Consider the following 26,584-nt stretch of genomic DNA (forward strand, 5'->3'; position numbering starts at 1 on the left):
CTGTAAGCCTTCATTATTGTGGTAATTCACAACTATATGATAATTTAGTCCTCATTATTCAGTAACATGGCTGGGAAGTTCCCTCAAATAAGGCATGCACTTGCTTTTTTCTTCCTTTCAATAACCGTTGTCACTTTGATCAAAATCCAGTGGGGTTTCTGGAACATTATTTGTTATAGGTCAGACCATAAGGGTTCAGTTTAGCCTAGATCTACCTGAGATGAACTTTATTCCATAGGGCCCTAGTGAAATCAGGCCTTTCTGGTTTTTAAAGATGACATCAGTAATAAACTTTATGAAGAGTTTTGAATCAAAAATAAGAATACCCTTGAAATGTATTGTTCTGGGCTAATATAAATCCAAATGTTGTCCAGATATGCTGATTGCTACAATATTGAACCTGAGGCCACCCTAAGACATATTTTCATATAAAATCTAGAGAATTTATATGGCCTTTTTATGTTGTTTAATCCATCTGCTTGTGGGTTTGGAAGATGTATTGAGAAATCACAGTCAATGAGATGCTTTTGTCTAAAACAGTCTGTGTAAAAGAGCACAGTGCTATCTAAAACTATTGAAACATGTAGTTTTCAATGCTTTTGCACCCTGGGATCAAAAAGTAGGCTTGCTTCTTCCTCTATAAGACGACTGGAAGGGGTGAGCTGTTTTTGATACTTTGGAGCTGTACTTAGCCATGTTGGTAGTTGTTGGTTTATGCGCAACAAGAAGGAAAGGCTTGGGAAATGTGGCCAGTAAACAACGTCTTTGATTTCTTTAACACACTGTGTGTTTTTTTACTCTTCCTACCATTTCTGCAGACAATTTTCTTGAGTACCTTACTATTATAAATGACAGAGAGAAGGAAGAGAGGAGGGAGGGGGCAAGAGAGGAGGAGAAATCACAATTAATGTTCTAGGTGTAACTTTATGTAAGCAGAGTGAACTTAAGGGGTCTAAACCAATAGACTTAGTTTCTTAAAAGTTACAATATTTTAAAAACTCCTAGAATTTGTTGCCATATTATTGAAAGTTAATGCTTTATGAGAAAATGTTGCATCTGTTATATTTGTCTTCTTTTTTTGCTTTAAAAAGTGAGTTGATACAATGGTTTGAAATTTTAAAGGCAAGTTCTTCTAAAGGGTACATATTGGACTATCACTAATGTATTAGCATTATGGAAATAATTTAATGAATTGATATAGGGAATTTATATTGTTTTTGATCTTAAAAACTTGTTAGTATTCACATATTTTAGATAGAGACAAGTAGTTATTGCATGGGTTTTGTATTTTAATTGCTAAGTTTGCTTTATCTACTGCTTCTACAATATAAGAAAAGTGTTTTGAATTTTAAGTTAAATTCTAAGGTCAGATCATCCTTCATTCTTCATCTTTATCCTTCATTGAAAGCCTTTCTCAATTTATTGTTACATGCTACAGATATGCAAAAAAAGAGCTGGACGTGTGATGTAGAATAATTATCCCCATTGGGTCAAATGTCTACTCAGACCCAAGTGTCAACGATAACCTCACCAGAACGTATTTCCATGTGGTGCTTACTTTGCTTATTTCTCCATAGTAGAGAGGTGTGGGAATGGGTGTGAGATCTCTCCACACCCATTGGAGTGAGCTGTTCTTGGCCAGCAGCAATTGCTCACCTCACTCATGCCCTTCTGGTTTGTGACCATTATGGCTTCTCTTCCTACCTTTCCCCTTCACGCTTTTTTTTTTTTTTTTTTTTTTTTTTACAGACCTCAGTTTTATCAGCTGAAAACTCTTCTGTTTTGTTGTTACATTTTTTTCTTGAGTTTTTTTTTTTTTTTTTTTTTTTTTTAATCCCGGATTCTGTTTTCTATAGTGGTAACTTGATTTTCTCCCACCTGAACCTATAGGACACTCTTTGACATATTTTAGTTTGTAAAAATGTAGGGTTAACCCAAAGTAAGATAGGATGCAAAGTTAAGATATGATGCAAGGGCAAGGGTTGAAGAAGCTTCTCGAATTGAAAGAACTTCATATTGAGTTATTAATCTTAGAAAAAAGTTAGGGACAGCTTGGGCTTCTTGCTTTCAGTAGGCAGTTGTCATTCCAAGTTGTCCCACTGTAACTGTTTAGTGCAATGCAGTTTCATTCTTGCACGTTTTTGTCGTAGTTATTATATACAGGAAGGAAATCATTCCGTTTCATGAGCGGTGATAGATGCCCCTTTCACTTCTGTGGTTTTGTAAAATGCTCTGGTTTTCTAGTTGCCTCCCGGTATCTTTTTTTTTGGTTTTTCGAGACAGGGTTTCTCTGTAGCTTTGGAGCCTGTCCTGGAACTAGCTCTGTAGACCAGGCTGGTCTCGAACTCACAGAGATCCGCCTGCCTCTGCCTCCCGAGTGCTGGGATTAAAGGCGTGCGCCACCACCGCCCGGCTGCCTCCCAGTATCTTTATGCTGATTTACAGCTGCCCTGATATTAGTCATTTCCAGGATACTCTTCCCCTCTGAATTCTTTTCGTGCAGTCATTCTCAGTGTACAAAATGGGCATATATAAAGAGATGTTTTCCATGTATGGCAACATTGTTTTCATGATCATTCTTTGGCAATAAATCTTCAGGAAGTTGAATAGTACATATTCTGTTGCGTATAATTTGAGTTCTAAAAATGCTGAGTTCTGTATCTTATGAGCACCCGTAACGTTGCAGTTGGTATTTCCTGGCCATGATCTTTTGTGGCCTCGCTTTTGGATGACTGTATTCTTAAAGGCGTCACTTGTGAGTTTACTTGGCAAGGGGTCTTAGTAACTGTTCCCCTTATCCTTTCTTCATTTAAAGTCTTCTTCCTCCATTCCTTGTTTCTAGCACTTTATGGGCTTAAGCTAGTTGGAGTGTATCTCCGATTTACATTTGCCTCCCGTTATTATCTATGTCTGCTTTCCCCATCTCTAGCACTTCTTTCTGTTTTTTTTTTTGTTTGTTTGTTTGTTTTTTTCCCCCCTGAGCTCTTGACCTGACTTGCCTGCTTCTGTCTCTGGTGTGCGGGGATTACAGATGTGTGCTACCACATTTGGCTTCTAGCTTGTCTAAAGTTAAAGAATCTTTTGGAAGTTACAGATAGGAATACATACACATGAATTTATTGATGGTCCCAAATGGCTGATGTTTTCCCTTTGTATTCAAGTTTCTAAATTTATCTTTGATCTTTCTTGTTTGCCACGGCAGGGCTTTATCTAGATGCCTTTCCTAGCCCACAAAACTTCATTTTCAACTTCATTTTTTTCAAAACTAATAAAAACTCAAATGAGTTATGCCTGGATTTGTTCAGAAAATGTTGAAAAATTATCAAAGGTTTGAGAGTTCTCTAAGTAAATAATTTACTTAGGATGTCTCTTTGGACTTTAAATTCTCTGAAGTCATTATCTTGGTGTTGGTAGAGAAGGTTTGGAAATCATGAAGTAATATATTCTTGATGTTGGAACATAACTGTCAATACAGGAGGCATAATGAGAGAGTATGCTGAACAGAGAAATAAAAAATAGTTTTTGTGTTCACATACTGATTTAGACGTATGTTAGGAATCAAGTGACAGTCATGAGGTAAATTGATCTATTAATTGTTTTTATTTTGTACATATCATATTATAAGTTGCAAATAATATAGTAAAGACTTGTAGTAGTAATGGCATGTCACACATAAGATGCAGGTTTTGGGGAAACTGCTCAGAACTCCACTCAAAACAGAACATTTAATCTTCATTTTAGACTTGCTACTACTTACTGTTTTGGGTAGCAGTCTAGTTAGTGAGAATCTATACATAGAGCATTGGATTTAAAAAATGTTGAATTAAGACACTCAATTCATTCCTCTTTGATCTCTCATTATTATATAACGATATTCCATGAACTGTAAGATCACTATTCTTTTGTAACCATGTGTTCTCTTTATATCCCCTTTTTGATATTTACAGCCATCGTGCCAACAGTTACTAAGTATTTTATCATAAGGCTGAGATACACAACACCTTTTTTATTGCAAGCTCAGAATCTATTTTCTGGTCACAGTTCCAGCTCAGGAGTTTGTAGCAGTGAAGATACAGGGCTCTGCATCTTCAATGTAGGTTGCTTTGTCAGCAAAGAGTCATGAGTTTTACCCAGACTCTTCTGTCCACTCAGTCCTTTCAAATTCCAGCTAGTAAGCTTTCTGTATGGGCTCAATTTTTAGTATGTTTTGCAAAGCTATTTCAAGAATTTTGTCCAAGTCACCTCTAATATGAAACAGTTGTTCCGACACCATTTATTTTAGTCATTTCTAATCAAGAGCTGGCCACGGTGTCTCATGCCTGTTGTCCAGTTTCTTAGGAGGCTGAGGCAGGAAGATTGGCATAAGCTGAGGTTACCCAGGGCTACACAGTAAGCTCCAGACCAGCTTTGACTTCAGAGTTGAGATCCTGTCTCAAAAACAAACCAACAAACCAACAAACCAAAAAGATCAAGAAGAACAATGCAAGGTAAAAAAAAAAAAATTCCTGTGAAAATAAATTACTTGATTTAAACTTCCAAAGAGAGTATGGATAAAATTTTGTATCCGCTCTCTTTGGATGATACTATCTTGGTAGCCCCCATGGTTCTGCCCAACACTGTTGGAGTATGAGTCTAAGGCTTTTAGTCAAGCGAGGACTGCCATTCTGGAGCTCTGTAATTGAAGTTTGAGAGTAAGATTTGGAAGAAATTTACTAGACTCTTTTAAATTAGTCTTTATAAGTAATGATCTCAAATACTTTAAAAGGTCTAAATTTAGAGCAAATTAATTCACTCCTTTGTCCACTGGTAAGGGTACATTGAGTTCTTACCATCTGTCAGCTGCGTTTTAAACAGGCTAATGGTATTCCACCTGTGCTTTTATGATTATTTTTAAAACCTTAAAAATTCTTTTATGTGTATTAAAGTTTTGCTAGCATTTATTTATATGTACTAAGCGCATGCCTGGTGACTGTGGAGGCCACAAGAGAGTGTCCAGTACTCCAGGGTTAAAGGTGATTATGAGCCTCCATGTCGGCACTAGGAACTGAACATGGGCCTTCTGCAGGAAGAGCAAGTGATCTTATCCCCCGGGAGCCCTCTCTTCAGTTCCTGTCTTTATGATTCTTGGCATCTGTTAAGACATAGATGTGGAAGTGAGCAATTTCAATACTTACATAGCTTTGTTAACATGCTTTGCCAGGGAAACAGATGGAGAGGACTCGAGACCATCCAGGGAAGATGTGGTATTTAACACAAGCTACAGAAACTAGTAGGACTTTACCAGTCAGTGTAGAGTGAATTATGTCATCTTATCCTCGCTGTCTTCCTCCTCCTCCAGCAGGATACAGTGGAAAAAGCCAGATCATTCTCAGAATATCAGGCCCCTGGTAGAATATATTATAAGATAATCATCAATTAGACTGTCTTTAAATTTAAAATTATATTTGTTGTGCGCATGTATGTGCACATTTATGAATGCCCCATGATGAATGTGTGGAGGTCAGAGGACAGCTTATAGGAGCTGGTTCTGTCCTACAGACCCACATGTCCTACCACGTGGGTCTCGGGTATTGAACTCAGGTGCCCAGGCTTGGTGGCAATGACTTTACTAACTGAATCATCTTGTCAGCTTCGATTTGTACTCTTGATGTATACATTTAAATATATAGGAAATACCAATTTCTATAATTCAAATTTAATTTTTGTTCCTAGTTAGTAGAGAACAAAATACTTCTATTGTTTTTGAGATCACTCCTACTTTACTGGGGTAAGATGGCGTTACATCTGGAATGTGTGGTACTTTGTGTGGTATATATGTTCCTATGTGTGTATAAATACATATTATAATATTTTATATATAATAGCATGTATATATATGTTACTTCCGAGATAGGAGTTCCTTTGTCTAGATAGTTTTTTTCTGGTCTGATAGAGATTCTACTTCTACGTCCTGACTCATATTTTATTTTGCAGAATTTCTGTTTGCCTAGATATATTACGATGACTTCCTTTCTCAGTCTTGCTTTCTTCTAGCAATGCTGATAGGAAGAAGAGCTTATCAAGCCTACTTTTTAAAATTAATTTAATTTATTGTTTTACACCTTGACCGCAGTTTCCCCTCCCTCCTCTCTTCCCATTCCCTCCCCTTTCTTCCACTCCCCTCAACACACTCCTCCTCTGTTTCTGTTCAGAAAAGGGCAGGCCTTCCATGGGTGTCAGCAAAGCATGGTATATCAAGTTATGGTAGGACTAAGTTCTTCCCCTTATATTAAGGCTAGGCAAGGCAACCTGGTATGAAGAATAGGGTCCCAAAAGTCAGTTAAAGCTTTAGGGACAGGTCCTGTTCCCACTGTTAGGAGTCCCACACGTAGGCCAAGCTCCACCACTGTCACATATATGTAGAAGGCCTCGGTCAGTCTCATTTAGGCTCCCTGGCTGTTGGTTCAGTCTCTATGAGCCCCATTTGAGCCCAGGTTGTTTTTTCTGTGGGTTCCCTTGTGATGTCCTTGATGTCTTTGGATCCTACAATCCTTCCTCCCTGTCTTCAGCAGGATTCCTTGAGCTCAGCCCAATATTTGTATCAAGTCTATACTTGCTGTTGTGAGTCTAAAGGGGTGTGTGTGTGTGTGCGTGCACATGCATATGTGTGCAAAGGTGTTCATGTGTGAGTGGTGAGTGTGTGTAGGTGTGTGTGTGACTGTTAAGTGTGTGTGTGTTTCAACTGTTTTTCTTCAGGTAAGGAAAGGCCCAGAGAAATCCCTCTGTACTTGAGAACCTCTCATCTCTATTGCAAACTTTATTTGAGGGTTTAGGTGTTTTGAAAGTAAAACTGGAATAACTTAAAATTCATTTTTTTGGTATGTGTGTGCTGTGGGTCTAAAGGTGTGTGTATGTGTGTGCGCGCACTATGAGCCTGAAGGTGTATGTGTATGTGTGTGTGCTCACACATGCCCTCCCTCCTTGATGCAATAAATGAATGAGAAAGAAAGAATTGGGGCAATTTGAGGAGGGAAAAAGTTGACTTTTACAAAGTGTCAGTTTCCCAAATATAAAATACTTGACATGCCTTTTTTATTGTGAAGCCACTACATGGCCCGTGAAAATGACCCCTTTAATCTCTTCTCTCCCTTAGTGTTTGTAGTTTCTTTTCTTCACCAAATAACACTTGTCACTTCACTTTTACAAAATGGGTGGCAGAATTAGTACAAGAAGCTTGTCCAACGCTGTACTCCTGTGAGGTGTGGCACTCAGGAATGGTGAGCAGGGTCACAGTGCAGCTGAGGCTGCTGGGTGGTGCTCATCTGTGCCATTAGCTGGTTGAAGTTACATGAAGTAAATTGAGAGTTGAAGTTTAAATTCTTCACCTTAAAACATAATTGTGCTAATATTAACTCTGAAGGTTATTATGACAGTCAAGTACAAAGTTCATATAAAACCTGCTCTATAATAGGAAAGAGCTATGCAGATTCTTTCTGTCAGGGTTATGAGGTCAAGGTCCATTCCCATCAGTGACAGGAGGACCAGCTTTGGGAGCATCATGACTCAGATGTGATGTTCACACAGGTGATCACACATAGAAAAATACCACACTGTGTATCTTTAAAATAGATCAGGACAAAGATTTCTTGTATTATTTCTCATTGACAGATGCTAAAGTGATTTGTAAAAGACAGTATGTACAAAATAATTTCAATTTGTACTCAAGATCTGCTCTGTCCAGCCAGATATTATCTCTGCTATTTAAATTCCAAGTCATTTCTTCTTTTTTTTTAGTTGTTAAAAGTGGGGCAACGCATATTTCAATAGACAGCAGAAAAGAAGTTTTATTTAGCAATTTGCTGTGTTCATCTCTTCTGTTGAATATTAATCTTCATGCTTGTTCTTCTCTTCAGCACTTCGGTTTATTATCTGAAAACATGCCTTATCTGAAAGGAGCAATGCACCGTTTTATACTTGTGTTATTAGTTTAAATAGACGATTGTGGGCACTAGATATTTGTTAAAGTATATTATCCTTTTCTTTTCTTTTTTTGGGCATGAGAGTAATTTCTAAGGGGGATATACGAAAAGGAAACATCATGACCCTTCCCTACTAGGCCAAGTGACAATATGGTGTAACATGAAACTATGGGCTTTGGTACCAGATAGACCCAAGTTGAGTTGCTAGTTCTAGCACTTTGCTGGTCATAGAGTCACAGCAGTGTTATGGTTTGGTCTTAAATGTCTCCCAGAGGCCCATCCACTAAAAGCTTGGTTGCCAGCCCCTGGAAGCTAGCATTGGTTGCCTTGCCTGGAAGACAGGGTGTACTGGAAGGACAGTAGGTTGTTGTGGGTGTACACTTGAATGGCATTAGGATCTCTTACCCATCTTTCTCTTTCTTTCACGACTTGGGAGCCATGGGTCCAGAGAAACAGGGTTAAGTGAGCATGGGCCAAAAGCTTCACAACCACGAGCCGGAAGGAGTCTTTCCCCTTTACATTGATTTCTCTCAGTATTTTATTCTATAGATTGAAAGCCAACTGGCAACTTTATTTATTTTGGTCTAAAGTTTTCAAATTTGCAAAACATATCTGTTAGCATTTCTTAGGATGCTTGTGCAGATTAGGTAAGATGATGGATGTTTAAAATTATCATTGCCTAACAAATACTAGGTTATATTGTTAGTAATGACACATTTTTGTTATATCAGTTTTTAAAAAAAATTTATACATTTTTAAAAAATGTTTTTGTTTAGTGCGTGTGTGCATGCATGTGGGCACAGCTATGGAGATTGGGAGAAGAACTGTTGCAAGTCAGTTCTCTTCTTCTATCATGTGCTTCCAAAGAATTAAGCTCAGATCTCCAAACTTAGCTTGGCAGTAGGTACCTGCTGGCCCAAGAATTACACTTTAAAAAAGAAAGTTACATGTATGTATGATGTGTGTATAGGTGAATGTATGGTGTAGTACATGGGTGTAGGTCAGAGAACAATTTGTGGAATATGCTCTTTCCTTCTATCTGTACATGGGCTTCTGGGGTTGAAGTCAGATGTAAAGTTTGAAGGCAAGCATGTAGACAGAAGTTTCTGTCCCGCCTAGTCCCGCAGCTATTCAGTCTCAAATAAACACACAGAGATTTATATTAATTATAAACAGCTTGGTCTATTGCTCAAGCATATTAATAGCTAGCTATTACAACTTAAATTAACCCATAATACTTTTCTGTGTTTAGTCACGTGGCTTGGTACCTTTTCTCAGTAAAGCATTCTCATCTTGGTTCTTCTGCATCTGGCTTGTGACTGCCTCCCTTTCCTCTTCCCAGAATTCCCCTAGTCTGGTTGCCCCACCTATACTTCCTGTCAGCTATTGGCCAATCAGCATTTTATTAAAACAAAATGAGTGACAAATCTTTACAGTGTACATGAGCATTATCCCACAGCACAAGCACTGTGTTCTCTGAGCTAAATAATCAGGCCTATTTTATTATCTTGAAGTGTAAATTTTAATATCTATACTTTTTATTGAAAACTGCATTTTTATACACTATAACCTGACTCCCCTCAACTCGTCCTAGATTCTGCCCAATTCCCTACCCACTCAACTCTAGGCCCTTTCTTTCTCTCTTTTTGGCACACCAGACAAACAAAATAAACAAACCAAAATGATAAAACGAAAACAAAGAAAAAACATAAACACACGCACACAACCATAAAAAAACAGATGGAAGTAATTTTTCTATTGTTATTCATTACTTGCTTACTTTTGTATGTATATTCTTGATTTGCAATAAAAGAAAAGAGCTTCATCAGTGAGAAGTCAGCACCTACAAATATTCCTTTCTTCCTGCTTCCTTCCTCTCTCCCTCTCTCTTCCTTCCTCTCTTCCTTCTCCTGCTGCTTCCTTTATTTCTCTCTCCCTCTTCCTTCCTCCTGCTGCTTCCTTCCTCTCTCTCTCTCTTCCTTCTTCCTCTCCTTTTGATTTTTTTTGAGGCAAGGTGTGGCTGAGAGCTATGTGGTCCTGGCTGACCTCAAACTTGTGATTCTCTGGCCTCAGCCTTTGGAGTTTGGAATTAAAGATATGTTCCATCAGGACCGAGTTTAAATGTTTCATAATTAAATGTTTATTTTCTAGTCATGTCTAATAAGTGATTATAAAGAGTTGTGGCTATTCAATTTTTCATATATTCATTAAAATACTGTGAAGAATATTTGTTATTGTTGATATATCTATATCTATCTATCATCTATCTATCTATCTATCTATCTATCTATCTATCTATCTATCTATCTAATCAAGTTGTAGTTAAAACAATCCGTCTAAAACTAAAAATATTATTGTATTTCTCTTCCTCTTTTTCTTTGAGTCTTCTGTGTCCTGGTCCTCCTTCTTGGGTATAAGATCAAACTTGATACACATGATATCAATGTCTTTGCTTCCTTGGTATCTGCTGTCTTACAGCTTGATTATACACTGGTTTAATCCTTCACTTTGGTACATTATTTAATTTTTACTTTCAGAATAAAATGTCTGTGATGTTAGACTATTGCCTTTCTTGTTTAAAATTGTGTTCCCAGTGTCTTAAAAATGACAAGATACTAAATAGTGAAAAAGAATAAAAACATTTTTATTCATCTTATAGGACAATAGGGCTATTTTTATTTGTGTTATTAATATAATTCCTAATTTAGTAAACATATGTGAAAGTTAGATACTTAGCATTTAATTCAATATTCTAAAATTCATAAATAAAATTAATGTCTGAATGATCAATTTGCTGGTGAGTTTTATGCCAGCTTGTCACAAGCTAGAGTTATCTGAAAGGAGGGAGTCTCCACTGAGAATATGCCTCCATTAGGTCCAGTCTGTAGGGCATTTTCTTAATTAGTGATTGATGTTCTAGAGCCCAGCCCATTGTTGGTGGTGCCATCCCTGGGTTAGTTCTATGAAAAAGCAGGTTGGAAAGCCATGGAACAAGCCAGGAAACAGCCCCCCTCCATGGCCTCTCCTTCAGCTCCTGCCTCCGGGTTTCAGCGCTGTTTGAGTTTCTGTCCTAATTTTGATTGTGATATGTGATATGGAAGTGTAACTCAAATAAACCCTTCCCTTTGGGAAAGGTGTTTTATCCCAGCAAGTGTAAATCCTGACTAAGACAACCGCGTTTGTTTTCCATAGACTTGTGGCTTCTTGGAGGGCTGAGAAGGGTTTTGGGGAATGGGGAATGGACACTCTGTTTGGAACCCAAAGCATTAGGATTAAGTTACAACTCTGCTATTTAGTTTCTCTGTGATCTTGGATCTGTGAATTTCAATTTCATGTGAAATAGGCACAATATAACTTGTCAGTGGTGGTGATCAGGTAATGCACTTGAAATCTCTTCTAAATTGTAAAAATGTTGTAAAACTTATATAAAAGGTATTCCATTATTCTAAATGATTTATTCTGAGGCTTTTTTTTTCATATTACGTTCACTTTAACCTCTGTGGTACTCAGAATTTTTTTTTTATTTTTATTTTTTTTTTTGCCAACGATACCACTCCTGTGGTCTGTCTATAGGCTGTTTTCAGCTGTGGAAAATGCTGAAAATCTTTTTCTAAAAGATTGCTTTTTAACAGTATTGCTATTCACAGTTTTAATTTTAAATTACCCATCCCGAATTATTTATAACTTTTTGGCAATGCTCTTCTTATACCACAAACAATAGAATTGAACCTTAATTAGCAGACACATGATCAGCTACAACACCAATTATGTAACATTCAGCCTGTCCATGGGTTGCATAGTTTGCAGAAATTTCTCCTGTGGAAAATGGCACTCACTCTCCATTTCTTCTTTTAAGTACCTTCATTCATCCAAATTTTATTTTATTTTTCTGGTACATTTTATTTAGAGAAGAAAATACGAAAATCAAAACCATCATCCGAACAGTTGACGTAACCATTGAAATGGGCATCAATTAAAATGTTCTAGCTGGCATGATCATCAAGACTTCCCATGTTAATTCACCTTCTAAAGATCTGTAAGCATTTTTTTTTTTTTTGTTTTTGTTTTTGTTTTTCGAGACAGGGTTTCTCTGTAGCTTTGGTGCCCGTCCCTGAACTAGCTCTTGTAGACCAGGCTGGCCTCGAACTCACAGAGATCCGCCTGCCTCTGCCTCCCGAGTGCTGGGATTAAAGGCGTGCACCACCACCGCCCGGCCTGTAAGCAGTTTTTATGTGTGTGACAAGACCTTGCTCTCATGTCTATTGTTTTGTTCAATTTATAATCATTGCATAGCTGTGTAGTTTTTGATTACTCTCAGGACCCAACTCCCATAAACCAGGGAAGACTTGCAGGGCAGAACAGGGCTGACGTTGAAATCATTGACACCGACAAAAGAAGCACAAGTGGTGACGCCCGCCCTAGCGCTGACACCCAAGCCTAAGTTGTCTAGGAGGCCAATCTGTTCTTCCGCTCCAGCATTTTGAATGTCAGGTTTTTCTTATACTCAAATGAGTGGCATGAGTTTTGTTGGTTTGGAAAACCCTCATCTGTTTTGAGTCAGTAGAATGTTTTCCTTGAGAAACTAACCCATAGACGTTAAATAAACGAAACTCCCTCACTAATCAAATTACATTGCAGATATGATTATAGGAATGCCATCAGTTGGTTTTGAAAATTGCCCTTTACGAGAACCAACGATGGAAACACCTACAAAAATGCCACAAGGTGACCAGAGAAACAAAGACCAGACAGTCTAGCTTCAAAGTTACAATTCAAGGAGAAGAAAAGAGTTTCTGATGGCAAGCGTTAGAAAATTCTAGCTGCTTACCAAGGGGAAGAGCAGGACTAGGGCTTCAGGCATTGGAGAGAGCGGATGACTAGGGGACCGTAGGCCACAGAGACATGCAGAGGTATAGCATAACCATGGAAGTAAGCAGTGGGCAGGAACAGGTTAGGAAGGAGGCCAGGAAGCCATTATCATTCCTGAGAGATCTCTGCTTTCTTACTGTGAAAACAAAAATGAAAATATTTCCTTCCCCTGGCCCAATACTGTTAACAATGTTCCATGGGCTCAACTCGGATTGGAATGTAAAATAAAAAAAAGATTGTTTTAAAAAAATAAAAGATAAAAAGATGTTACATGGTAAACCCTAAGAGCACTTTTAAAGTTCTGAAGCCAGGCATGGTGGTGTGCTCCTATAATCAGCACTTCGGGACTGAGGTTGAAGGATAGTGAGTTTGAGGCCACCATCAGCTACATGGTCAGACGCCATCTTTTAAAAAGCTATAGTTCTATACCAATGTGTTAGTATATACGCTTGTCACCATCCTTTGTTAATGTATCCTTTTAGAATTAGAGAGAATTCCCTATTCACCCGTACATAACAAAAACTATATAAAGTGGGTGCCGGTTATGCTTCAATGTATGTATATATTACGTAGCATTTAAATAAGGTGGGGTAATTATTTATTCAATCACTTGGTATTTCTTTATGAAAAACCTTTTCCAGCTTTGTGAAATGTACAGTGCATTAGCTGTAGTCACTGTGTTGGGTGGTGACAAGTTTCTTGCTCCTGTGTCACTGCTCCTCGTTACTCACTGACCAGGATCCCCTTATCCGTCTTTTCTCCTCTTCTCCTGTTCTCTGGAATTGAGCATTCTGTTCTGAATTTCTGTGAGATTGTCCTGAGAGAACAGAGCGTGAGCTCATGCAGCACTTCCTTGTCTTCTGTGTCTGGCTTTTGGGCTTAATGACTTCCAGTCCTGTCCATGTGGTCACAGATAAAAGGAGGGCTTCATCCTTTTTATGGAGCGACGGTTTCCATTGGATAGATATGGGGGACAGTGTGCACTGGGTAGATATGGGGGACAGTGTGTACTGGGTAGATATGGAAGGACAGTATCCATTGGATAGATAGGCTACTTTTCCTTCCTTTGTCCATCAGCCATTGGACACTTGTGCGGCGCATCACACCTGTCTGCACTCTATGCGCCACCATACAGTTCGTGAACTGGGCAAGGGGCTGGAGATTGAAACACACAAAGACTCACAGACAGAGACACACCCCTTTATTGTGTCCAGAAATAGCTTTTGTAGGGATAGCCACGCCGCAGCCAAACGCACCAGAAACCATTCCCTGCCATCAGGACCTTCTGAGGGTCTCGTGCTCAGAGCAGCTGTAGGCACTCACATCAGGGGAAAACAAGTTGTTTACAAGAAATTCAGGATCTGGGGGTTCACAGCTTCCAACACTCTCGTTGCCTTCTACTGGCTATTGTGAGTAGTGCTGTATTGAACACAGGGGTTTCAATGTCTCTATGACTTCATTTCTCATGGAAGCATGCCAAGTAGTGAGGTGGTTGGATCATAGGGTAGTTACAGCTTCAGGTTTTTGAGGAAAGTCCATATTGTTTTCTATTCCTCCACGGGTTTGCACTCCCTCTAGCAGTCTATATAAATTGCCTTTTCTCTACTTCTTTAACAGCACTTGCTGTTTTTAGTCTTCTTGATAAGAGCTCCTCTTACTGGTACAGTGGTAAATAGATCATTTTGATGCTGATTTGTGTTTTCCCGAGGATTCGTGTGCTACTGAGCATTTTCTTAGGTATATATTGGTCTTTTGCATAACTTCTTTTGAGAAACATACACTTAGGTATATTGCCCATTTTAAAATTTATTATCTGCTATTTTTGTATTGGGTTTTTGAGTTACACATTCTGGATATCAACCTCCTTTCAGGTATATACTTTGCAAATATTTTCAGTCTGTCGACTCTTTCCTGAGCGAAGTGTTTTTATTCTTGTGGTTTTGGTCCTATAAAGTATTTAGTCCATTTTGAGGTGTTTTTTTCCATGTTTTAAGAGATAGGGGCCTACAAAGTAATCCCATGGACCCCATAAAGATCACAGACTCTTGGTTGTTCTACAGAATGTGATGGTAAGGTCCTATTGATGGGGACAGCATGTGCCTATGTCATTGAGACTTCCCGCCTGGAAGTTTCACCCTTGCTGATTAGCAGACTAGTATTTATGGTGCTAGAAGATACTCTGAACACTGCCAGAATAAAAAGGTATTCATCAGTATTACCCAGCTATAAATGCTGCCACCCACAACAGAGACCAGCCTGCCTCAAGACACCCTGGTGCGATAGTGGCACAAATGTTATGGGAGTAACCAACCACTGTTTGCTTGGAGTAAGTGTCCACTCAGTTAGATAAGACTCATATCTGAAACTGCTGAATGGCCAAGAACCTAAGATTAGATAGAGCATGGGCCTAGGAAAAAACCTACGGCTACTATTCTGCTAAAGCAACACAGCAATAAAATGACTCCTAATGCATGTTTTCATACCTGAAGATCATTGCCTTGCTCACCTCTCATCAGAGCTCTTTGCAGTAGATGGGAATTACCACAGAAATTCTCAAATGAGAGATTGAGAGACTTTGGAACTCCCGATCCTAAATTGATGTCTTCATCAAACTCCTCCCCTTACTTCTCGATGATCTATGCAGAAGAGGGCGTGGAAAGACTGTAAAAGCGAGAGCGAATGGATGACTCCAAGGAAGCAGTGTCTTCTGACACAAAGCCTGACGTACATATGAACTCTCAAGGGGTGGTGGCAGCACACATAAAACTGACACAGGTTCAGTCCCTACAGGGTCCCAGGACTAAGAGGGGCAAACGGTCACAGGGTCCTATACCTAATCATGAAGGTTTTTTTTTTTTTTTTTCAGTTGATACCTGCTGGCAAAGCCAGTTTTCTTCAGTGGAGAGTCACTGGGGTATATTAGCCATACTCCAGGGTAGACTCCATGCCTAAGATTAGTTGACCAATACAAAACAAGTTCTGTGTCCTTTGTTTGTTTTTGAGGGATGAAGCTTTGGTTTTAGCACTTTTTATTGTCTTTGTAGGTTTTTTCTTTTTCTTTTTTCTTTTTTTGGGGGGGGGGATCCAATAAAGTTGGGTGGATAGAATGGTGGGAAGATCTGTGAGAAGTTCTTTATCAAATGATCATGAACATGGTCAAAATATAGTGCATGAAGACCAGTCAGCACACATACGCACACTCCTCCCAAAGAAATAGGGGTCTAGTTTCCTTCTGCATGTGAGTGCATGTGGGCACTCAATTTATCACCATTTATTGAAAAGATTGCCCTTCCTTTGGTGTGTATTATTAGCAATTTTCTCTCAAATTAGCTGGCTATAGATTCACGTGTTTTCTTAATTTCAAAATTGCCTTTTTAGTTTATAATCTTGGTCTATGTGGCTGTGTTTATGATACCACACTACTTTGATCACTATAGCTTTGCAGTATATTTTGAAGTTAGGTAGTATAATACCTTCTACTTCCTAATCCCACCCCTAGTTTTTTTTTCTAGAACTATCTTTGGCTGCCTTTTAAATTTTGCAATTTTGTATAATTTGAGAATTACATCTGAAAGTATTCTCTGTCCTGTCTGGTCCTCTGGACCAGTTTCTGTCCCACCTATTGTTCCCCACAGTCACTTATGAAAGGCTATTATTAAATGTAATTGTTTGGCTGATGACTTGGGCTATTAATGCCTAGATCTCTCTCTTATACATTAACCCATTTCCAATAGTATGTATATTGCCACATGGTTGTGGCATTATCTTAGGTGTTCTGGCCTCCTGTCTATGTCAGCTTGCTAGCATCTTTGTTGAGCCTGCTTTCTTTCTCTATCTCTACTTGGATTTCCCCTTGCTATATTCTATCCTGCCATAGGCCAAAGCAGGTTCTTTATTAACCAATGGGAGAAATATATATTCACAGTGTATAGAAGGACATCCCACATCAGAGAATTGCTACCTGAATTTTGCTATGTGAAAAATGTCACTAGCTTTTTGATAGAGATCGTATTGAATCTGTACATCTCAATGGGTTATAGGAACAATTGTACAATGCTAATTCTTCCAATCCATGAGCACTGGCTATCTTTTAAGTTTTTTCTGTTCTCTTCCATGTTCTGATTAGTGTTTTCTAATTTTCATTATGGAAACCTTTCATATCTTTGTGTGATAGCTAATGTTGGCTGTCAAATTGACATACTCAGGGAAAGTAACCTCAGTGGAAGACTTACCTCCATCAGGGGCCATGTCTGTGGGACATTTTCTTTAATGCTAATTGATGTGGGCCCAGACCACTGTGGGTAGTATCATCCCTAGGCAGGCGGGCCTGGGCTGTGTAAGAGGTAGCAGAAGTGAGAACATGCTGGTAGGTAATATTCAGCAGTGTTCCGTTCCTCCATTGGTTTTTGCTTTAAGCTCCTCTTTTGAGTTCCTGCCTTGGCTTTTCTTCATGATGATCTGTAACTGGTAAACTAAACCAATCCTCTCCTACAAAAGTATTTTATTTTTGTAATTGTTTTTATCACAGTCACAGAAACCAAGGTAGAGAACTTTAGGTTTGTTCCTAGATTCCTTGTTTTTCATTTCTATGTTTTGGTATCCTGTATCTCCATTTTCATTTGTTTCAAAAAATTTACATTTCTTTATTGATTTATTTCTTGCTTCATTGGTTGTTCAAAATTAAGTTGTTAAGTTTCCATGCATTGGTATAGTTTCCAAAGGTTTTTCTCCTTACTGGATTCTTAATTGCATGTGTTCAAAGGATAAAGCATAATTTCACTTTTTAAAAAATTTGTGAGACTTGCCTTGTGGCTTGTCATATGATCTGCCCTGAGAATTGTTCCATATGCTGATAAGAAAAATGTCAACAGAAGATTTTGGAGGTCATTTTCTATAGATACCTGTTAGGTCGATTTGTTCTTGGGTCTAATTCAACTCTGGCATTTCTTTGTTGACTTTTCTTTCTGGATAATCTCTTCACTGCTAAAGCAGGGTGTTAAGTCCCCAGCTATTATGATATTGGAGTTGAGTGCGTCTCTTGGCTCTGTTAATATTTGCTGTCTATATTTGCGTGCTCTAATGCTGAGTAAACATACTGTATTTTGAACTATTTCCTCCTTTTGAATCATGATGGCCTGGCTGGCTTTGAAATAACTCACAGGGCTCCACCTGCCTCTGCCACTAGGTGGTGGGATTAAAGGTGTGCACCACCATTCCTGGCCTGACTTTTGACTTTCTTATGTTGAGTATTTGTGTCTTCTAGGATCGAGAGATTTTGTGTTATTGTTTCTTCTAATGTACTTTCTAACCCCTGTGGTATTCACACGTCCTTCTTGAGCTCCCAGTGACCAGAGTATTGCGCCTTTCATGCTTGTCTCATGCTTCTTTGGGCTTTCTTCACTCTCCAGTCCATTTTTATCCTCCATTTGTGAGTCTTCAGACTCACTGTTTTTATGAAATTTAAAATACCTCCCTTCCTTTCTCCTCCCTTCCCTCCTTTACCCTCCCTTCCCTCCTCTTTCCTCTTCTTTCTTCCTTTCTATGTGTATGTGTCCATGCATATTCGTGGTGCCCAGAGGACAACTTGTAGGAGTTGCTTCTCTCCTTCCGCCATGTAGGTCTGGGGATTGAACTCAGGTTGTTAGGCTTGCCGGCAGACACTTTGTCATGATCTTCTCACTGGCCCTGGTTATTTCTTCTGTCCCATTTAGGCTTCTGTTCATGTCTTCTTTCACATTTCAAAAAAATTCTTTAGTGTATTTTTGTCTCAATATTTATGTTTATATTGCTTTTACCTCTAAGTTTCTCTTAGACTATTTCAACATTTCTCTTTTTTGTTTTCAATTTCATTGACTTTTCTTAAAGTTACTGTCATGAATATGCTATCTCAAAATTCTCCCATAGTGAGTACTGCCTGGTCAGTTTCTGGCACTTTATTTTGAATGTTGTTTTGGGTGGTGGTTTCCTGAAGGTTCCTGAAGCTCTTTGGCATAGATACCATCTTGGCATAAGAGGATGAGCTGTTTAATTTAGTCCTCCTCCTGTGAATCTCCAGACATTCTAAGTAGGGGTTGCTTATTTTCTCGGAGTCTATAGTCACCTCCACTATTGCAGCACTGGATGGTGTCCAATTTGAAATTTGCTGGGAAGTTACCATTGGCAATGTTGCTATTTCAGTCTAGAGGGCAACCGGCCCCAAGTTTCGTGTCTAAGACAGTTTCATATTCTTACTGTTTACGGTGCTAGGAAAATAATCAAGCCTTGAGCTAGGCACGCATTCTGCTACTGAGCCATATCCTCAACCCTTGGTGTATTGAGGCAGGATCTTGCGGTGAAGCCCAGGTTGGCTTATATTTCCATCCTTTGTCCTCTCTTCGCTTCTTGAGGGCCGAGATTACAGAGTTGTGTCACTGTACCGGTCTTTAAAGAGTACTCTGTCCTCTTGGAGCCAGGGTAGGACTGGGTTCCTCATTTGCACTTACTGCAGCCTTGCACTGCTGATTCTATCTGGTTTTGGGCAGAGTCACTGTAGACAGGTCAGTCTCTGGGTTCTAGGTTACACCTGTAGCCACCACTGTCATTGAGCCGTATTATATCCTGAGCCCACAGTCCACCAAGAACAATCTAAAAGTGGGCAGAACTAAGGCACACACTGTTATCAGCTTCCACTTGGTATCTTGGTGGCCCAACACCACTACAACAATCACAGGTGATAGCCCTTTCAATGGAGCACTGTTTCTGGGGCGAGGCAGTGGTAGTACAGGGAGTAGTGAAATTGTGTGTGTGTGTGTGTGTGTGTGTGTGTAGAGGGAAGTGGGCAGGGAAAGTAAGTATGATTTGGGCACTGTGTGCATTCGAAAGACATGGAAATGGAAAATAAGGCAGAAATTGTGGGCTGTAAATTCACAGATCATAAAGGATGCTTGATGTTATTTTAGGCAGTCATCTATTTAAATGGAGTCGCATTTACTATGTGAACATCTAGCCAGCAGCAGATTTTTGGTTCATGTTGTTGCACAGTTGCAGATTCTTTGGGAAGACAAGACTATAAAGAAACCGAAGTTACTTGGAAATTAGCACTGCATGCAGCTATCTATTTCACTGGGCAGTTCCTGGAGTAGTGATCACTTGCTGAGTTATTTCTGTCACAAAATCAGGAGCACAGCTATAGCATAGACGAGTTTGATCAATGGCTTCTCTGGGACCGCATGGTAGACTTTAAAAATTGTGTCTTTCAGATACTGACCGAGCTTTGTCGTTACTGGAAGACTACTGCAAAAAATTGAGAAAACCCGAGGAGCAGCTGTTGAAAAATGCTGTCCAAAGGGTAATGAGTGTTTTTAAGAGCAGCTTATTTCAAGCCTTGCTGGGTATGTATTACAAAAATTACTTACAGTCTCAATCGCCAGAATCAGGCTAAATAGCTTGAATAATGTCCTAGATTGCTAAGTTTCACACACACACACACACACACACACACACACACACACACACACACACAATCTGTGATAATTTTCCTTGTTACTCAAAGGACAGATCCTCCTCCCCTTATTCTTACTTAAAAAAACAATTGTAAAATATAAATGAGGGATAGATTATTGAAAAATATCAATATTGAAGGACTATTTTGTTTGGGAAGAAAAATGTACCCAGGTAAGAACCTGAGTTTGCCGCAGAGTTGGGTACAGCACCATGGTGGAGAACATATGTGCGGCTCTGTGCTCACAGTGAGTCTGCTGCCTTCTCAGAGCAAAGTGAAAGGGAAACCCTTTATCTCTTTTGCTTCTTCTAGGAAAATTTAGATCCAGAATTGAAAGGTGTACTGATGAAAACTCAGTGGTTTTCAATCTGTCATGAACATAATTAGATAATCTTATCTTTCTCTTTAACGATTATGAAGAAAGTCAAGGCTGTGGTTTATTAATAGATGGTTTTATATATCTTTTTTATTTTTTGGCTTTATATATCTTTTACATTTATTCACATATCTTTAAATTGACCATTTTTTAAGAAAAAAGTAACAAGGAAAACCAATCAATCAATCAATCAATCAATCAATATTTCTCTCAAGATAAACAAACGGAACATTAAAACAGCTCCATTAGACAGAAGACTTCATTTTCTTATTTGTTTTCTTGCTTCAGGAACTGAGCTCAACACTTGCATGTGCTAAGCAACAGCATAATACATTTAAAAAGAAATGTGTGTGTCAACTAGACCTTTCATCACATTTAAATGCTAGCATGTATTGAAAGAAAATCTAACTACAAGAGTCTATGAAGCTTGGTGTTAAAATATTTTCTGTTTGTTAATATGTCATTTATGTTTAACTATGAATATACTGAATGACAAAACCTCTACGTTTATAGTTTCATTATAATTTAAAATATTAAGTTTTAAAGAGTTGAAAATCAATTTATTGACTATAAATAGAAGTTAAAAAGCTTCATAAAATTATCTTACCTGTGGGAAAAATAATTCCTTTCATATATTGTGGCTGGCAAGGATTAATGCAGAAGTGAATGTAATCATCTCAGCTAGTATTGAATAAAAGCAGCTCTAAACAGAGCCTCACAGAATTTAAATAAACATGGCCATTAGAGAATAGTATTTACAGAGCATTTTAAACCTCTGGTTTCTGAATTAAGTATTAATAGTTCATTTAGTTGATGATTCATAAAGGCCATTAACCAAATGGCAATGCATCTAAATTCATTCAGATGAATGTTTAGTTGGGACTGGCTGTCTCTGGAGACCTTGTGCTTTTGGGGACTGGCTTAGGAATAATACCATCAGGTGGCTTAGATAAGCCTGCATGTTTGGAACATGTCATCATTTGGTAGCACCATTACTTGGATGAGTGACTAACAACTGCATTCCCCTTTATTTTAAGTGAGCAGTAAATATCCTGGCTGACAGCCCATACTGTGGCTTGACTTTCTCTAATAAATGCTGTTATGTAACAATTGGCACACCATGCTACTCTGGCTGGCCTCTTCACGTCAGTTGGGGTTAACTCTAAATACGTAGAAGCATTATACAGCAGACACAATTTTCTGTTGAATTTTATGTGGAAGTATTGATCATTAACTTATTATTGCAAACTGTTTCACTCTGCGTTTTCTATAATGTGTCCTGAAGAAGATTCGGATCTTTATAAAAGCATAGATAGGCAGCCATTGATAAGTAAGATATTGGTTTATTGTCTATAGCTTGATTTCCCCTCCTACCCTGCATCCCATTTTGTTAGAAATAATGTAAGATTGTGGCTTTACCAATTGGTCTGATACTCACAGAGCCAGTTCATTGAAATAATTCCCCGAGTGAATCCTAGCTACCTTCACAAACAGACCCATAATGCCAAAAGCCACACCAACAGTTAATGGAATGAAACATTTTCCTGAGGACGCTGCTGCTGTAGTTACATGTGACCAGGGAACCAAACCCTTTCTGAGCACATGAGAAACGTCATTCTAGAAATAATTACTTTTGTCGTCTCGCATCCCTCGCCCTACAGTATCCCCCGCAAAGCAGTGACAATGCTTTTCTGATTCTTAGACCATAATTTTATCTGATTGTGAAGGCAATACACGTTGTAGGATGTTTTCTTTTGAGTAACTAAAGTTAAAGAACATAAAATCCGATGGTAAGACGGGCTTTTCATGGTGGTAAATAGCAGAACAAGCCTGGAGCATGGTGAACGGTTGATGGCCTTTCTGACGTCTCCAGTTCCTTTGTTATTTACTTGGACTCCTCATTTGTCAGTATCTCACAGTGGAATAAAGTACTTTGAATGTTAGTAATGGTCATTCACTAACAAGCAAGAACATGGCATATTTATATATGATACACACATCTTTTGCATTTATATACATAACTCAGATGTTCTTACATTTTTCTTAATATTTTGGGAGAAAGTATTCTTCTTAATATTTTGATAGAAAAATAAGTAGCCAACAATAAGCAATTATTTTCCACTAAACACCTCCAATCCATCCTTTGTTTATCTACTTAGATACATTCAGTGCTTGGGAGAAGCACAGTAGCCTATACCTGTCACTCCCAAGCACAATGCGTTTGGAGAACACTTTTATTGCTTGTGTATTCTGGTTCCTATGGTTAAACATCTACAAAGAGGAATTTATGAAACTGAATCTTGAAAAGACTTCATGTGTGTTTAAATTGTAAATATACTTGCTGACGGACTCGCTAATGATATGATTTCAATATAATAAAGAGATTCAATTTTAGAAGACTGGAAGTCAGTTTATAGCGACTATGCTAGAAACTACGTTTTAGATGTTAGGCTTAGGGTGACATCTTGTGGTCTGATCAGAAAAACGTTGTCCAACGGATGATCACAGTTTCACAGTTTCCAGAGTTTAAATGTAAGTTTGTAAACATTAATATTAATAAAATTTTAATAATCTTTATTCATAATCATAAACAATTATTTAAAAATACTTATGTGCTAGACATTGTTCTCAGAAAAATGAGGTAGTAGTGAACTGTATGGGACAATGTTTACTTTTATGGGCAAATGAAGAAAATGCAGTAGGGAACAGAAACATTTTATAAACAATTATTTAATTATTAAATTATAATGGTGTTATGAGCAGAAATAAAAATTTATGAGTTTTTGCCAGCTTTTTAAGTTTAAAAAATCTCTGTAATTTCCTATTATACCAATTCTTTTATTTAAATTTTTGTTTGTGTGTGTGTGTGTGTGTGTGTGTGTGGTGTGTTCATGTGTGTGCACATGGGGATGCCAGAGGAAGATTTTGGGTGTTCTCTGGTGTAACTCTGATTATTCCCTTGAAGTAAGGTCTCTCAGGGAATTGGGAACTATGTTGGCAGTGGCAAATCCAGAAATCCTCCTGTCACTGCCCTTAAAATGTTGGGGTTACATGTTCACACAGCCATGCCTGGAATTTTATGTGGGTACTTGGGATTTGAACTCAGGCCCTTAAGCTTGTGCAGCACGTGCTATTACCCGGGAACCATCTTTGTAGCACCCCATTATACCAATTCTAATGTAAGATTATTTTAAAAAGGCTTTTAAAGCACGTCATGGCTATAACTATGAATAATTGTATATATTTTTGTCACCTGATCATAAGGAAATAAAGAATTTTTTCTAGATTATAACAGATGCTAAGGATTGTACAGTTATGTGAATTTGGAATAGCCTGGCTCTTGTCTTTCAAAACAGGTTCTCACACTATGATTCTTGTATCAGCAGCACCAATCACCCATCCGTTTGTGTAGCTTTGTGTCCCACCTCAGAAAGCTGCTGCCGAATCAGACTCTGGAGTTGGGGCTCGGCAAATAGTGTCTAAATAACTCTTTGGGGTGATTCTGAGTCATGTGTTCTAGCCATTCAGGGACACTCACATGGTGTTTGAATATTACTCATGAACTTGGGAGAGAGTGGTACTTCTTCATTCTTACATCTTGTAAAGATCCGATTTAGTCTTTAAGGAGGTGAAAGAACTTTAAAGCGTCTGAAGTTCTTTGAGGATCCATACACTTACAAATACTGTGGACTCAAATTTCCCTTTAAAATAAGCCGTGTATCTGAACTATTTAAGTACCCCCCCCCTTGAATATAACTCTAGTTCCTACCTGTGTTGCTGTGAATAGAGAACAGCAAAGTTACATGGAGATGCTGTCGTTAGGTCGTGTGCAATTGTCACACTCACTAGGTAATCCTTGTGTATGCCCCAGGGAAGCAAAACATTACGTATTACATTTTTCATTACACTTAGTGGTGTGTGTGCATGCAGGCGTGCGTGTGTGTGCGTGCAGACATGTGAGTGTGCAGGTACACTGGCATGTGCTCTCTGGCAAACATGTGGAAAACAGAGGACAACTGTGCGTTGGGCCTACTTGGTTCAGTTCAGGTTGCGAGGCTCCACGGCAAGGGCTACATCATCTCACCTGCCTCTCCAATACGTATTTATTGGCTGACATAGTGAACACCAAATTCTTGGTTACTAAAGTCTATCGTGGCTCTTTACAACTCATCTAAATAAATTGATCAGGGATATCCCAGTCGTTATCATTTGAGTAGTAATATTTCATAACGTATCTGTGAAGTTTCACTTGGTTACATAGACATGTGGAGATGGATTCTAGGAAGTCCAAATCTAGGGCCATAAAGATAAATTGTCCTTTAAAGTCAAAGTAACATTAATGCACATGCACAAATGTCAAGTCAGTATGTATTTGATAACTAGACTCCAGGGGCTGCACCAAAGTGCTCTAGGAGTTCAGAGAAGCCTGGGATAACTGTGGAGTGATGCTGCAAAGGGATGCTTTTATATAATTCGGAGTATTGTCTCTGGAAGACCTTGAGCTAGAAGAGAGGCTAGAGAAAGGTATTTTTCTCATCTCTTCCCTCATTCATTTACAAGACATTATTGGCGAACTGTGCCAGGTGCTATTACATGTACTTTGGAGATGCAAATTAGATAAAATTGTATATACAGTTTATATTTACAATTCCAGTAAGTAATACAGAGGAGGAGTGGAGGCTTCTTTGAGTGAGTTTCCTGGGGAAGTGATCTTTGAAATGCTGAAAATCATACAAAAGAATTGGAGATTCTTGGGAAAGTGGGTCTGACTGGAAGATATATATTTCTTTACACCTTTAAAATGTCCTTTCTAAGTTGGGTAGGGAGTCTCACTGGACCCAAGTATTTAAATTAGTAAATCAAGAATGTGAAGCATAAAACATGACTCAGGCAATTGTTTTAATTTCCTTTGTTAAACAGTCACAGTCTGGGCGAGATTCATTGAGAGTCTCATGCTTGGAAAGATGAAACAGTTCCTGTTTGACACTTTGGGTCAAATACCATCAAGAGGTTTCAGCTCCATTCTTGGCTCGGGACTTTGTGTATTACTGAAAGATTTATGTCACCAGATGGCACCATTTAACTAAAGTTATGTGCTTGGGCTGCGTATAACGTGGTTGCTGCTAAATGAAGAATGTTTGGGTTTGTGCTATAGCTGAAACTGGAATAAGTAATTTACTTTGATGGTACATGAGACTTCTCTACAAAGATAGACAATCTGATCTGTTGTCTTTTTGGAAGCATGACAGAATCTGGTGATTTCTTCTTGGTCTGTAGTGGAAGAAAATTTGGAGCTGGTCCCTGCCACCAGTATGTGGCAGCTGGCAGAAAGAACACTACAGGTTTTACCAATTTAGGTTTTCTTATAGCCAGTATGCTCATTTTACTAATATTATTCCAAGAAATCATTTGGTTGCTGAGTATTTTTAAGGACTTTATGCATATAATATACAATTTCTAAAGATTATTTTTAGAAATAAGTCCTTTAAGATGACCTGCATTAGCATGGCAACAGTTGCTAAAGGTTGTCAACAGAGATATATTCTTTTGAGTTACATAACAAAGCAGTGTAATGTAGACAATACGTTAGTATATACAGTCGTCCTAAGAAAAGAGAGTTTGCCACGCGCTTAAACACTTCTCTAGTCTTTTCCTTACTTTGAAGCAGGTGTCACCTGTCTTCCCTCCTCACATTGCTGTAGAGTCTGCTCCGAGTTTCTGTAGAGCACTTCCTGTGTGGTAAAATTGCTCACTGAAATGTGAGCTTCTTGAAGGCAGGGGCTGGGCTGCTTCTAATTCAGTTGGTGTGTGACATGGAAGAACACATTAAACTCCTTTTGTTTGAACAAATGTGTCTCAACTCCTGCTCCCTAAGGCACTATGTTAGTCCCAAGGGATTTG

The 26,584-nt window shown here is 38.5% G+C and overlaps 1 protein-coding gene across 5 annotated transcripts in view; it reads left to right on the top strand.

Annotated features, from left to right (window-relative positions):
• Dlg2 (discs large MAGUK scaffold protein 2) overlaps positions 1-26,584 on the top strand; it is a 1,644,347-nt gene that overhangs the window by 1,610 nt on the left and 1,616,153 nt on the right. For all 5 annotated transcript variants that reach the window (XM_057756268.1, XM_057756265.1, XM_057756266.1 and 2 more), the window contains exon 2: positions 20,066-20,197. In XM_057756268.1, coding sequence (XP_057612251.1) covers positions 20,066-20,197 — 132 coding nt within the window. The remainder of the gene's footprint in view (positions 1-20,065; positions 20,198-26,584) is intronic.

This window comes from Chionomys nivalis, chromosome 23, assembly GCF_950005125.1.
Source record: "Chionomys nivalis chromosome 23, mChiNiv1.1, whole genome shotgun sequence".
Classification (NCBI taxonomy): Eukaryota; Metazoa; Chordata; class Mammalia; order Rodentia; family Cricetidae; genus Chionomys; species Chionomys nivalis.